We start from the raw sequence: 14,373 nt of genomic DNA, 5'->3' as shown, positions 1-14,373 counted from the left end.
GTAAAAATACCCTGCGCAGACAGTAACCATCTCCGATTTTGAAAATTCCTCCTCGAAAAAAAAGTTATGACGTCAAAATATCTCTGCTAATGGAAATCGCCTAAAAAATTATCTCTGAAACAAGGCAAGCTTTTTCAATTCTGTTTGCGGGAATCGAACAGGGCATTAGCAGAGATGAATTACTGCACATATGATACATCACTATGACGTCATATCAATTTTATGACGTCATTCCTATTTTTGACATTTTTTTGTTTCACAACCCAGAGTTTTCATCGGATCTTCGTGAAACTTGGCATGTATATGCAGAAAGCCCACGCGCAGGCAGTAACCATCTCCGATTTTGGAAATTCTTCCAAGAAAAAAAGTTGACATAATATCGCCACTAATGGAAATCGTCTATACCATTATCTCCGAAACTAGGCAAGCTGTTTGAATTTTGTTTGCGGGAATCAAGCCGGGCATTAGCACAGATAATTTATCACAAACCTGATACATCACAATGACGTCATATTCGTTTTTATGACATCATCATTAAGAGGACGAGGATCTTAGCTCATTTGAGCTTGTTTTATACGACCTATAAAATCATTATTTAATTTCAATTGAATTATAGACTTGAACAGTGGGGAACATAAATAGCCTTTTTAGCACTTTCAAAAACCTTCCGTTTAGCTGTGTCGGTTAAGGTGTTCTATGAACTCTCTACTTGGTTGTGCACTCAGCTGAGTTGGAATGAGATGAAAGATTTGAAATAACAGTGATGCTGGGGTCATTTGACTGATGACCCAGACCCATGGGGCATGCTTATGGTGTGTGGTGCACAGTGGTGTACAGGTAAATTTTGAGGTACCTGAGCTCTGCAAAAATGTCGGACGTGACGCCATCACCAGATCTACCATCACATCGAGTTTGAACATGACACAAACCATTTCAGTCCCCAAAAATGGGTGATAAATGGAATACACACATTTTACCACAATAAACAAAAAGATTAGTACTCACTTAATCTCACAATTCAGAATCCCCTTTTCAGAAAAAGTCAGATCAGTTGGTCTCTATCCACCATATTTCAACAAAATTATGTATTTAAAATAATAAAGGGTTTTTTTTTTTTTGGAGTAGCATGTGGTAAGGACTGGTACGATGGCCTAGACTCTAGAAGTACGCATATTCACCTCCAAGCTCTGTAGCCTGGGTTTTAATCCCGACCCAGGTATAAAGTGTCATCTCGTTGTTTCATGGGCAGGGCGATTCATCAATGTGTGCCTTGGATGGTTATTAAACTTGGCGTTCCGTCTTTAGTTCCGTCTCAATCTTTAGTTCCGCGTTACATCTAAATAAATAAAATTTTTAGTTCTTGTCTTTCACATTAGTTGGTGTCTTTCTTGGAGTTTACGAAAGAAGATAAAGCTATGTGGCCGGATAAACATCCGAGAGTATTGAAGAAAAAGGCAGAGCAGATAGGCAGGATGGTAACATGCTTTCCATGTCATTGATGTATTACAGTTCTGCCTTTGCGCGTGCAATCTGAGAGCCATTCTTCACAAAAACATGACCAGGTAACAGCCACATCACTGATCCGCCCAGATTTCAACTTGTTGTAGGCATCCAAATTTTCCCATGTTTTCACATGTTCCATCCAGTGTGTAAATGCAGTACTTTTTGTAAATGTATGATAATTCACTAAATCTGGACATGAAACAGTTGGAAAGTTTGTCTCACTTCTGGATCTTGCTGTATTCGGCATTAATACAGGTCTGTGTTGTCTATAACCCGTATTGTTATAATATCTCTCCGGAGACAAAGAGTCCTACGCATTGACATAGCTAAATTTCGGGATTTAAAAAAAAGTTGTATACATTGTCGAGGCTCGTATGAGAACTAACACACAAAGCACAACAAGGGGGGCAGGAGACATGAGGGCCGGGAGAGGGAAGGACAAAACAGTGGGGAACAGAACCTGTCGTACTTCCGGCAGAAAGTCCATTTGAGGTCTCAATTGCAGGTGCTAGATCATTTGCATTCCACACTTTCCCATCAGAGAGTCTTAAGGTAGCAAGACCTCTCTGTTCACTGATCTTGAGGGGTTGGGTAAACTTGTTTTGTTTTGTCCCCTCTCGTCCGTCCGTCTGTCTCTGTCTCTGTCTCTGTCTCTGTCTCTGTCTCTGTCTCTGTGTCTGTGTCTGTGTCTGTGTCTGTGTCTGTGTCTGTGTCTGTGTCTGTGTCTGTGTCTGTGTCTGTGTCTGTGTCTGTGTCTGTGTCTGTGTCTGTGTCTGTGTCTGTGTCTGTGTCTGTGTCTGTGTCTGTGTCTGTGTCTGTGTCTGTGTCTGTGTCTGTGTCTGTGTCTGTGTCTGTGTCTGTGTCTGTGTCTGTGTCTGTGTCTCTCTCTCTCTCACTCTCTCTCACTCTCACTCTCACTCTCACTCTCACTCTCACTCTCACTCTCACTCTCACTCTCACTCTCACTCTCACTCTCACTCTCACTCTCACTCTCACTCTCACTCTCACTCTCACTCTCTCATAGTTTCCAAACTCGCACGAAAGAACCACATTGAAAGGTGGAAGGTTTCGCTCCCTGACACTTGTCTGTGTATCGTTTAGACTTCTCTTGTTTCTGTTGAACACAGTGTCTCACATCCTCGAGTCTTGCAGCAGGTACACTGATTTGACGATCCCCAATGTGCAACTTGGTGAGCAATGTACGTCCATGTAGAAGTTTAGCAGGGGTCTGGTGAGTTGTTGCATGTCTTGTCGCTCGATACGTTTGCAAGAACTCAGGTACGAATGATTTCCAGGGTTTCCGTTCGAGATTTGCAGTCTGTAAACAGTCCTTAAACACTCTATTGAATTGTTCTATTTCCCCGTTGGCTTGTGGGTAATATATAGAACTACGGCAGTGTTTGATGTTTCTTTCCTGTAGGAATGTTTCAAACTCAGTTGAAACAAACTGAGATCCATTGTCAGAGATAAGTTCCCATGGATTTCCTTCATGACTGAATACTGTAGTCAGGAACTTAATAACTGTAGCAGATGTTACTTGGGACTTGACGACTTCTGACCATTTGCTGGAGTAATCAATTAAGGTAATGGCATAGTGACAGTCCATTCGGCCATTATCAAGTGGTCCCACTATACCGATAGCAAGCTTTCCCCAAGCAGCATTAGGAAGCGGAACTGGTTGCAAAGGTGGAACCCGAGTGACAGCTGTTTTATCATGCATTTGGCAAGTAATGCACGACTTGATGGTAACTTCCACTTGGGAGTCCATCCCTGGCCACCATAGAGGTCAAGCAGCCTTTGTTTCATCCTTACAATACCTTGATGCATATCATGTACAAGCTGGATTAACTTGGGTTGAAGTTCTGTCGACACTATCACATGGTGAGTGTCCCAAATCAAGTAATCCTCCTGTCCAGCCAGTTCATTCCGAATGCCAAAGTAGGGAAGTCCCTTTGGGTCAATGCCCTTCACAGTGCAAGGCCATCCTCTGGAGACATATCCTTGCACCTTCTGTAGAATAGGACATCTATTGCAAGTTTCCTTGAATTGTTCCACAGGTACAGCGGCGCAATCACCGGACACTAAAGCCACCATTTCTACATCAGGTTCGTGGTAAGGTGTTATCATGGGGAGTGGTAACCGCGATAAACAGTCTGCAGTCACATTTTGATGGCCAGGTTTGTACACAATTTCATAGTTAAATGACAGTAGGCGTGCAGACCAACGTGCAATTCACATTGCAGCTCGGCCAAGACCTTTCGAAGACAGTAGTGTGGTCAGTAGACTGTGGTCTGTACGCAGGATAAATTTTTGACCCCACAGGTAAATACGTCATTTCTCAGTTGCCCAGCCACAGGTGAGTGCTTCCTTCTCCACTGTAGAGTACTTGCATTCGCATTATGTGAGCGTTCGTGAGGCAAATGCCACTGTTTCCTCTGTAGAGTCCTCATGAAGTTGAGTGAACACTGCTCAAAGTCCATAATCAGACACGTCTGTGGTCACAATGATGCTCAGAGTAGGGTCAAACAAAGCAAGTGCAGGGCTGTTAACAATCAATTTTTTTACCCTTTAAAATTGAGTGTGCACAGCCTTGGTCCAGTAGAAGTCAGCATCCTTGCGCAGTAAGGCACGAAGTGGCTCCACGACTGTTGCATAATTTGGAATGAATTTGGAGTACCAAGAAGTCAAACCCAGAAAAGAACGCAGAGCAGATGCATCCTTTTGGGGTGGTGCTTGTGTTAGTGCCACCACATGTTTGGTGTTTGGACTCATGCTCTTTTCTGAGATCATGTGACCCAGAAAAAAAAGTTCAGCCTTCCTGAAATGACATTTGCCATAATGCAGTTTTTAGCCTGATTGATCAATTTGATTCAAAACAGCTTGAAGACGTTCCTTGTGTTTCTCATGAGACGAAGCAAACACAATTATGTCATCTAGGTAACACTGGACGCCCTCCTAGCCAGCTAAGATCTGTGACATCATTCGCTGGAATGCACTGGGAGCAGAAGCAAGATCATAAGGAACACGGCAAAAACGGAAAAGTCCCTCAAGTGTTATGAAACCCGTCAAGTCTCTGCTTTCCTCATGTAAGGGCACTTGATGGTCTACACTCTGAAGATAAAAAGTTGAGAACACTCTCGTTCCCCGAAGTTCTGCAAATACCTCCTCAATATGTGGGAGTGGATGACTGTCGATTACTGTCGCCTTATTGGGTTCACGAAGATCCACGCACAGTCGTATATCTCCCGTTTTGTTATGCGTAACAATAATAGGTGAACCCCAATCGGAAGAGTCAATTCTCTCAATGATATCCGCTTCTTCAAGCGTTTTCACTTATTGTGAGACAGCATCACGGAAAGCAAAAGGTAAACGGCAAAGCTTCTGCTGGATTGGCACCACGTCGGGCCTTATCTTCAATCTGTGTCCAAATCCTTTTGCATAGCCTAGAGTTCCAGTGACGTTAGGATTAGATGTCTGCCAAACCGATGTTTGATACACAGAGGGACTTATCACTGATAAAGGGAGGGGGTGGTGCAGGTACACGGGGTATACAACTTTGACACCACAGGGCCTTTCAGGACCTTGCATTACAGGGAACTTTCGGGAAGGAAGGCAGGGAATTTGAAGGAGGTGGATTAACGGGGATGGAGAAGATTGTGGTTTTGGATGGGGGAAGATAAGAGGTGGTGGTAAACAGCTGTTTTGAAGACCTGGAGGGAAGAATGGGATTGAAGAGAGTGTGGGAGTTTTAGTACTGCAGCATAGCAAACCAATTGTTCGACTTTTCATAAAAGCACCAAAATTGGTACATATGTTGACTAATGAATTCTGAACAATTCTGGATATGGAGCCACTCGAGATTTTGCCCTGGTCAGCCTTGGCGGCCATTTTCCAAAATGGCCACCATTCTACTTTAACAACATGGGATATCTGTCATTGTTATTCTCTTTGTAGGTTTCTCGGAGGTGATAAATACTCCATGTGATGTGCATTGACAAAGGAAAACAATACAAATGTCATTTGTGTTGATTTATTATATTTCCAACCATTGTATTGGGGAAAAATGGTCATTTTTATGGGAAAATCCATTTTCGCACACAGCATCAGTGACAGGTTCAGAAGTATTTTGTTGTGGTGGTGGTAGCTCAGGCACTACCATGCGTGGATGAACAATGGAATGCCTTTGGGACGGGCAAGAACTACCGCTACATCCCTGCCCATGAAATAGCTGCCTCCCTCGGTCCACAGAAGGCACGTGCCCTCCCTGTCTTCCACGCCATGACCGGATGTGACACAGTATCAGCATCCGTGGGCATGCGAAGAAATCTGCCTGGGCCACATGGAACTCGTTTCCAGAACTGACAGATTCTCTTGTGACCCTGACCACCACGCCAGTCAACATTCAGTGTGACACAATGCACTGCATTGAAAGGTTTGTGGTGCTCCTCTATGACCGCACCAGTCCATATACGGACGTCAACGAGGCCAGAAAGAAACTCTTCGCCAAGAGGAACTCCGTCCAGCACATCCCACCGACCTACGATGCTTTGGAACAGCATGTGAAGAGATCAGTCTTCCAGGGTGGCTATGTCTGGGGGCAGGACTTGGTCCCTCAACCCGTGCTTCCATCACCAACAAGCTGGGGCTGGCGGCAAACAGAGGATGGGTCCTACGAACCGCTGTGGACCACACTCCCTGAGGCTTCAAAAAGCTGCTTCGAGCTGGTGTCATGCGGCTGCAAAAAAGGCTGTAGAAACCGCTGCAAATGCAAGAAGGCTAATCTGCAATGCACTGGACTGTGTGCTTGTGAAGGAGAATGCTAGTAGACAGACGCAGTAGACACAGACTCAGATATTGGCCTAGCTTAGAAGGTGCAAATGCAAAGTCGCATTGTTTGTAAAAGTGTTGACTTCTTGATCCAGAGCCAGTACACTTGAGCTCAGAAACTCATATTGTACTAGACTGATGTATGTGTGTACCATGTGTCCTGGTAGAATGGTAGTAGACAGTAAACCGTAGCCGCTTCAAAGTGAAGTGTGCAATAATTTGACTACATTTTCTGAGTTTGTCATTATCACCATTATCAGTTCCATTTTCAAAATAGAGTAAAGTATGTAATCTATAATGCAATTTTTGTTGATTCCAAACCCATTGAATGTGATGAGTATCATTTGACTCTTCTCCAGGCAATAATGGTATGGGTACTTTTCGGCAAAAAGTTTCAGGAGAGCAGAAATTTACAAATCAAATAATGCCTTTTTTACTAAAAATACTGGCTCATAATATTTGAATATGCCTTTTCATGGTCAATTTACTGAATTTTACACTTTCCATGTATCTACCAACAATACAATAAGAAAATAAGAGCATATAGCCAATTTCGCTAAAATAGAATGGCGGCCTTATTGGAAAATGGTCGCCGAAGCTGACCAAGGCACAATCTCGAGTGGCTCCATATCTAGAATTGTTTGGAATACATTATTCTACATGTGTACCAATTTTGGTGCTTTTATACAAATTTGAACAATTGATCTGAAATATCAGACTACGCTGCAGGACTATTTATTCCAAAGGTGGGGAAAAAGAGGAATGAAAGAGTGAAGGTGAACAATGATTCTTGATTTTGGTAGTTTTACCAGAAGGGGGTAGTTGGCGGCTCTTGAGCACCTTGCGGAAATATGGGGGGAGGAGGAGGGGGAGGGGGAGGGGGACATATCTCAGAAAGAGCAGGGCGGTGAGGAGACGGAAGAAGACAGGAAGGCCACCGACCTGCCTGCGGTGAGAGAGTGAGAGGCCCAAAGACTCAGCCTCATCGCGGGAGATACCAATGATCCAAAATGCTTTGGTTTCCACAGCCTGAAGCCGAGAAAGGTGAGAGGCAGGAGTACCAGCCCAGAGGGGAGAGCAGTACTCCATCAGGCTGTGGACGAAAGCTTTGTATGTGGTCAGGAGCTCAGATGGGCCGAGGAAGGACTTTGTACAACGGAGGATTCCCAGTCGGCGACTGGCTTTGGAGGCGAGCTTGGAAATGTGACTTTCCCAGGAAAGGTCATGGCAGATAGTGAGGCCAAAAAGCTTGAAATAAAGGACTTCCTCCAGAGGATTGTTGAGAAAGTAGATGGGGAGGGGTCCAAACGGTCCTTTTGGAGAGACATAGTGAGAGTGCAACCTTTGACCCCATTACTTGGCCATGAAAACTCACAAGGCACAATAACTCAAGCAGTCATGAAGGTGGAGTTGTGTTTTTAACCTCCACCACCTAAGGTGGAAGGAGGCTATGTTTTCACCCCCGTCGCTCTGTCCATTTGTGTGCAGGATATCTCAAAAAGTTGTGGACAGGTTTGGACAAAAATTGGTGGACACGTTTGGTATGTGACGAGGAAGAATTGATTCGATTCTGGTGAAGATCCGAATCCAGATCCCGATATGATAATTATTTAATTTTTAACGCGATTCTTCACCATTTAGAGATAAGGACCATAAACGATGTACAGCACGATATTTACAAAAACCTATTGAGCCAGATATGTTCCCCTGGATCAGGCATTGCATGGTGTTGGTGTGCGCTACACCGAGTGCACTACTTCTGCACCATCCTGTCGGACACACACACACAAGTTATTTCCGGCATGCTGAACACGTGTTCAAAGTCTTGGTCAAATCAACTCGTCAGGCCTGGTCAGCCGGTTCGTGATACTTAAACCCACCATCCGTAAGGCGTGTCCCGACGATATATACGGTTACTAATTTAATCTCTCGTTATAGGATGACTGTACTGTACCTCGCCGTCTTGTTGCCATCTCTGAACACGTTGGGCAAACGTGACAAAAAAAAGTTATCTTCTCGATTAGCTTCTGTTTATGTAAACGATATATATATATATATATACAGTACATAGAGTTACACTAAGTTACAAAAAACCTTGTGGCTCAAAATCGTCCTCAAGAACACGATCCGAAACCTTAAAACAACAACAACATTTTAATGCAATCTGTGTGAGTGAAAAGGTAAGTGGGAAAAAGTACTTGTTTTTCTTACGTGCACACTCGAATACACCGAAAACAATATTAAAGTATCTCCGATTGATAAACTATCTGTGTTATCAGTGAAAAACAGTGTTATAATCATTTTCAAAAAGTTATCATAATAATTGTATTAAACTGTGATAAAGCTCAAAATTAGTGCTGAAATGCTCGTACATTTCCCCCCCCCCCACACGATGTAATTTCGATATTTGCAAATCGCATTTCGCTGAGACGTATTCTGTAGAATTAAATTAATACTCATCATATATACTTAGAAGGCTTGCTGTGCATTTTTATTTTATTTTATTTATTACCACGGATTTATGTTTTTTGGTGGGTGTAAACCGCCGATCCGGCAACGCCCACTTCCTCACTCAACGTGATTACGTCATTCCGCAAACCCTGTCATGGCGTCATTCGGGGAGCGTGTCCCGACAGAAGGAAAGGGTCAGCAAGAAGGGAATGCGGCGTCAAAGGGGAAAACAAATAGTGACGTAGAAGAGAAGAATCAACAAGAAGAGGTTGACGAGCAGAGCATGGAGGAGGAGATAAAGATGATGAAAGGAAACTCAGACGGCGAGTCTGACGACGAAGAAGGAAAAGAGGATCTGTCATCCGATGAGATGGATGTGGACGAAGAAGTGCAGGAGCAGGTTTATATGTTGATGGAAAAGGTCAGACTTTAAGTGTTTAAATCGATATTTTTTGTTCTCCCCGATACGTTGGCATGGTGACGGGGCGGGGGGGGAGATGTTGAGAGGAAATGAGGTGCAATGGCTTCATAAGCCGAGGGCTTGGAGAAACTGAAAACATTTTAAATTTATTTTTGCTCTTTGTTTGCTTCTTGTGCCTTCGCTGACCCTCCAGGTGTCGACGAACCCGTTTGATTATTCATCCCACGTCCAACTGCTGGCTGCTCTGGGACAGTGTGGCTCAGGAGTTAAACATCACCTGCAGGCCGCCAGAGAATGCATGGCGAAAGAGTTTCCTCTCACAGCTGGTATGAACGAACACAATCCGTGGGACAGGTGGATGAATGAACCTTGGTCGCGTTGCAATGGATTCCAAGCTTCAAACTAACTTGTCAGTATCTCGTACTTGGGGTGCAGCAGGTGAATGGTGGATTCCATTAGATTTCCCAATTGTTTCCTGTAACATGATTCGAACTTGCTGGATCTCACTGGATGCAGAGACGTAAAGCGATGCTTTTCTTTGTATGCAAAGTGAAGATTTGTGGTAGAGCTGGGAGATTTGGACATCGGTCAGTAAGAAATGGTTAGACCAATGTTTCTCAAGTGCAGACTTAAACCCGTTTGGAATGACTGACTCAATGACATAACTCGGGAGAGATATCCCGTTAATAATGCTTCTCACAGAAAAGGCACACATTCGAACTTTCGTCCAAAGATGGAACTTTTTTCGGCTTCAGTGAAGGACCTCTCGTCCTGTTGGACTCATTTGGCATAAAAAATTATATATATATATATATATATATGTATATATATTTTTTTATCATAATATTGTTGCGAATTCGCGCCCGCCGGCGTGCAAACGGCCACGTAACTCGAATCGCGGCACGTCGCCCACCGGACGGACAATTCTGTCGTGACCCTCTCAGACTAACGCCGGGAACTAGTCACGGGTGGGCCTTTCGGCCTCACCACGATCGTGCCAATCGGCCCCCCGCGTGGGATAGGGTTGTTCACCAAATTCGACCTACGTAAGTACCCACACGGAGGGTAGACCGGGCGATCGCACCTCGCCGCAGGTCGACTTCGGACACGGGCCACTTTAAGCGACCCGTTCCGTACTATCGGGATAACCGAGCGGTGTTATCGTCGACCTCGACGGTTCCAATTAATTATCGGGCGTATTAAGCCCACTACCAACCCTTTACGTGAAGCAAGATGGAGATTCAATTAAAGAAAAGACGAAGCGAAACGGGAAAACAGTTCAACATAAGGCACATTTATTCCGCGGCACACGGAAAGCACACATATACAATTACAACAATTATGTAACAAAAGAAACACAACAATGCAGATCTACTACCGACTACGCGTGCACACGGCAACACTTACACAGTTTTACTTTACAGACGGTGCCGACAACACATTTACTCAAAAGCAAAAGAAAAGGGCCACCCTCAACGACAAGGGGGCAGACCGGGCCTGTGGGCCGCGAGACCGGGTGGATCCTACCCGTGTCTTGTGATGAGCCGCAAATGTGGCGGCAGTGCCCCGACTCCGCACTCCTTCGCGGGTTTCGTTGGCACTGCTTGGAGTGGGGTGGGAACAGGGCCCCCTTTTCGCACTATCTCAGCGCGGGGGGGGGGGGGAAAGGGGGGAATTGTTGATGCTCTGGGGAAAGAGGATAGCTGGCTTGCTTGGGTCCCGCGACGAGCGACTCCACTGCGACCTCGTCGCCGACTGCCGTCTTCCTTGCCTCGGACCCGAGGTATCCGATCCCCTCCGCAATTCTCCTCAGCCGACTGCAGCAAATCACCTCGACCGCGCTCCAGGCTTCCCTTCTCTGCAGCTCCCCGACAGACTCCCCACTCCGACAGACTGCCACTCTCCAGACCCGACTTGACTGCCTCGACCTTCCTGACTCCAACTCACTGCCTCCAACCTTCTCTCCAACTCAAAAACTACTCCTCCAACTCACTCCCACCCAAACTGACTAATTCGCCCCACGCTCGGTGCTTTATAGTCCGGCAGGAGAACCCATATGCAAATTTCTGGATCAGAACGAGCTCGGGGGTGGAGCCACGCTCGCCCATTGGACGGAGAAAAAGGGGCGTGAGTCTCCCCTGATCCTCGAATTTGCATATCCCGATTCTACACCGACGCGCCTGGTGGCGGGGCCAAACCGCCCCACACTTGCTGATTGGACGGATCAGAAGTGGGCGTGTATCATTCCTGATCCGACTTCTCCTCGGAAAGGCCGCTATTTGCACCCGCGGCTCGGCGCGCGTCCCGCACGAGGCCAGGACAGCCTGACGCTCGGTGCCCACAAGCGGTGCGGGAATGGCCGCAGAAGGAGAGGCGAATGTGGTGGAGGGTTTAAAGTGCTGGTCCATGGCCATGGCGACGTTTGGAATGGCGGTGATGCAATGTTTGCGGGAGCGAGTTGTGAAGGTAAAGGTCTTGGCTGTTGGCTTGTTGTTGTTGTTGTTGTTGTTGTTGTGAAGCGGCGTTGCGGTTGGTGGTTGTTGTGTGATGGCGGTTGAGACGTGGTTGGTTCAAAATAAAGATAGAACAGAAAAACGGCTATCTTAAAGGGTCGCAGCCCAAATGAATCACATTTATTCCCTCTAAACAACGGGTTTGGGGCTTAACTACACATGTACTTACAGAGATATCTCACCTACAGGACCTGAATGGTGGTTTGCGAATATCCTCAACCGCAACAATATGGAATAGGCAAAGCCGAGAATCGAACGTAGAATTCTTCATACATTCGCTTCTTAAATATATCAAATTAAAGTCTTTTTGCTATGACAAAAATAAATACTGTATTACCTAAACATTACCTTCACAACAACAACTACACCGCCTAGAACAGGATCTCATCTGCAAAAATAAATATTACCTCAATATTATACCTCAACATTACCTTCACAACAACAACTACACCGCCTCGAACAGGATCTCATCTGAAAAAAAAAAAAAATTCCTCAACATTACCTTCACAACGACAACTACACCGCCTAGAACAGATCTCATCTAATAAAATTAATATTACCTCAACATTATACCTCAACATTACCTTCACAACAACAACTACACCGCCTAGAACAGGATCTCATCTGAAAAAAAAAATTCCTCAACATTACCTTCACAATGACAACTACACCACCTAGAACAGGATCTCATCTAAAAAAAATTAATATTACCTTCACAATAACAACTACACCGCCTAGAACAGGATCTCATCTAAAAAAATTAATATTACCTCAACATTACCTTCACAACAACAACAACTACACAGCCTAGAACAGGATCTCGTCTGAAAAAAAAATTCCTCAACATAACCTTCACAACGACAACTACACCGCCTAGAACAGGATCTCATCTAAAAAAATCATATTACCTCAACATTACCTTCACAATGACAACTACACCGCCTAGAACAGGATCTCATCTAAAAAAATTATATTACCTCAACATTATACCTCAACATTACCTTCACAACAACAACTACACCGTCTAGAACAGGATCTCATCTGAAAAAAAATTTCCTCAACATTACCTTCACAATGACAACTACACAACCTAGAACAGGATCTCATCTAAAAAAAATTAATATTACCTTCACAATAACAACTACACCGCCTAGAACAGGATCTCATCTAAAAAAATTAATATTACCTCAACATTACCTTCACAACAACAACAACTACACAGCCTAGAACAGGATCTCGTCTGAAAAAAAAAATTCCTCAACATAACCTTCACAACGACAACTACACCGCCTAGAACAGGATCTCATCTAAAAAAATCATATTACCTCAACATTACCTTCACAATGACAACTACACCGCCTAGAACAGGATCTCATCTAAAAAAATTTATATTACCTCAACATTATACCTCAACATTACCTTCACAACAACAACTACACCGCCTAGAACAGGATCTCATCTGAAAAAAAAAAAAATCCTCAACATAACCTTCACAACGACAACTACACCGCCTAGAACAGGATCTCATCTAAAAAAAAAATCATATTACCTCAACATTACCTTCACAATGACAACTACACTGCCAAGAACTTGATCTCATCTAAAAAACAAATACTAGAAGCGAACGTAGAATTCTTCTTGCATTCGCTTCTGACTTTACCAATAACTTGTTCACAACTGTATACGCAATTTCCGGTTGCTTTGGCCTGGATTCGGGATCAGCGATCAAATAATGTAAATCACGATTAAAAATTATTTTTTGATGATGTGGGAGATATCTTTATTAAAATCAGTGAAGGAAATATACACCATGTCTGATATTTGGGTCTTTCATGTCTCCGACGATGCCTTTATCTCCCGGCATGCATCATTCCCCATGACAAAAACGGAAGCAAAATGGTCATAGCCAAAGACACGGATTCCAAATTGCCAGGGTATTGTGTTGTTGTTGTTGTTTCCTATTCTCTCATGTGCACACGTTAAGTATGAAGCTCACTTGTTGTTCGTCTTTCGGCTGCTCCCGTGAGGGGTCGCCACAGTGGATCATCCGTTATGATCCGCATCCTGATTTGGCATAGGTTTTACGCCGGATTCCCTTCCTGACGCAACCCTGGTCGCCTCTTACGACACAGGGATAAGGATTGGGTTTCACCATGATTCCAGGTTGCCCTACACCCTCTCATAGCGTGGCCCAGTGCAGAGCTCCCGTCCTCAAGCGATCCTCCAAGTAGCCGGATTACAGGCGCACGCCACTATGCCCGGTATAAGTATGAAGTCGTCATGGTGTCATGCGGCACACATCACCTCTCTCTCTCTCTCTCGCTCTCTCGCTCTCTCGCTCTCTCGCTCTCTCGCTCTCTCTCTCTCTCTCTCTCTCTCTCTCTCTCTCTCTCTCTCTCTCTCTCTCTCTCTCTCTCTCTCTCTCTCTCTCTCTCTCTCTCTCTCTCTCTCTCTCTCTCTCTCTCTCTCTCTCTCTCTCGCTCTCTCTCTCTCTCTCTCTCTCTCTCTCGCTCTCTCGCTCTCTCGCTCTCTCGCTCTCTCTCTTCTCTCTCTTCTCTCTCTTCTCTCCCTTCTCTCTCTTCTCTCTCTTCCCTCTCTTCCCTCTCTTCCCTCTCTTCCCTCTCTTCCCTCTCTTCCCTCTCTTCCCTCTCTTCCCTC

The 14,373-nt window shown here is 44.7% G+C and overlaps 2 protein-coding genes across 5 annotated transcripts in view; one reads left to right on the top strand and one right to left on the bottom strand.

Moving 5' to 3' along the window:
- Window positions 1-8,442, bottom strand: part of DPH1 (diphthamide biosynthesis 1) — a 53,937-nt gene extending 45,495 nt beyond the window's left edge. Inside the window, exon 1 of one of the 2 annotated variants that reach the window (XM_085880483.1) lies at window positions 8,285-8,442. In XM_085880483.1, coding sequence (XP_085736609.1) covers window positions 8,285-8,399 — 115 coding nt within the window. In that variant the 5' untranslated portion in view covers window positions 8,400-8,442. Of the gene's footprint in view, window positions 1-8,015; window positions 8,222-8,284 lie in introns of those variants that run through there. The other variant, XM_085880493.1, reaches the window with a different exon arrangement.
- SART3 (spliceosome associated factor 3, U4/U6 recycling protein) overlaps window positions 1-14,373 on the top strand; it is a 103,680-nt gene that overhangs the window by 5,614 nt on the left and 83,693 nt on the right. For 2 of the 3 annotated variants that reach the window (XM_085880438.1, XM_085880429.1), the window contains exons 1-2: window positions 8,904-9,202; window positions 9,396-9,528. In XM_085880438.1, the coding sequence (XP_085736564.1) occupies window positions 8,936-9,202; window positions 9,396-9,528 (400 nt within the window). In that variant the 5' untranslated portion in view covers window positions 8,904-8,935. Of the gene's footprint in view, window positions 1-8,903; window positions 9,203-9,395; window positions 9,529-14,373 lie in introns of those variants that run through there. The other variant, XM_085880456.1, reaches the window with a different exon arrangement.

This window comes from Eptatretus burgeri, chromosome 1 (assembly GCF_056783735.1).
Source record: "Eptatretus burgeri isolate ZD-2024b chromosome 1, Ebu_testis_v1, whole genome shotgun sequence".
Classification (NCBI taxonomy): Eukaryota; Metazoa; Chordata; class Myxini; order Myxiniformes; family Myxinidae; genus Eptatretus; species Eptatretus burgeri.
The sequence above is the reverse complement of the archived record's forward strand: the minus strand, read 5'-3'. Positions and strand labels throughout refer to the sequence as shown.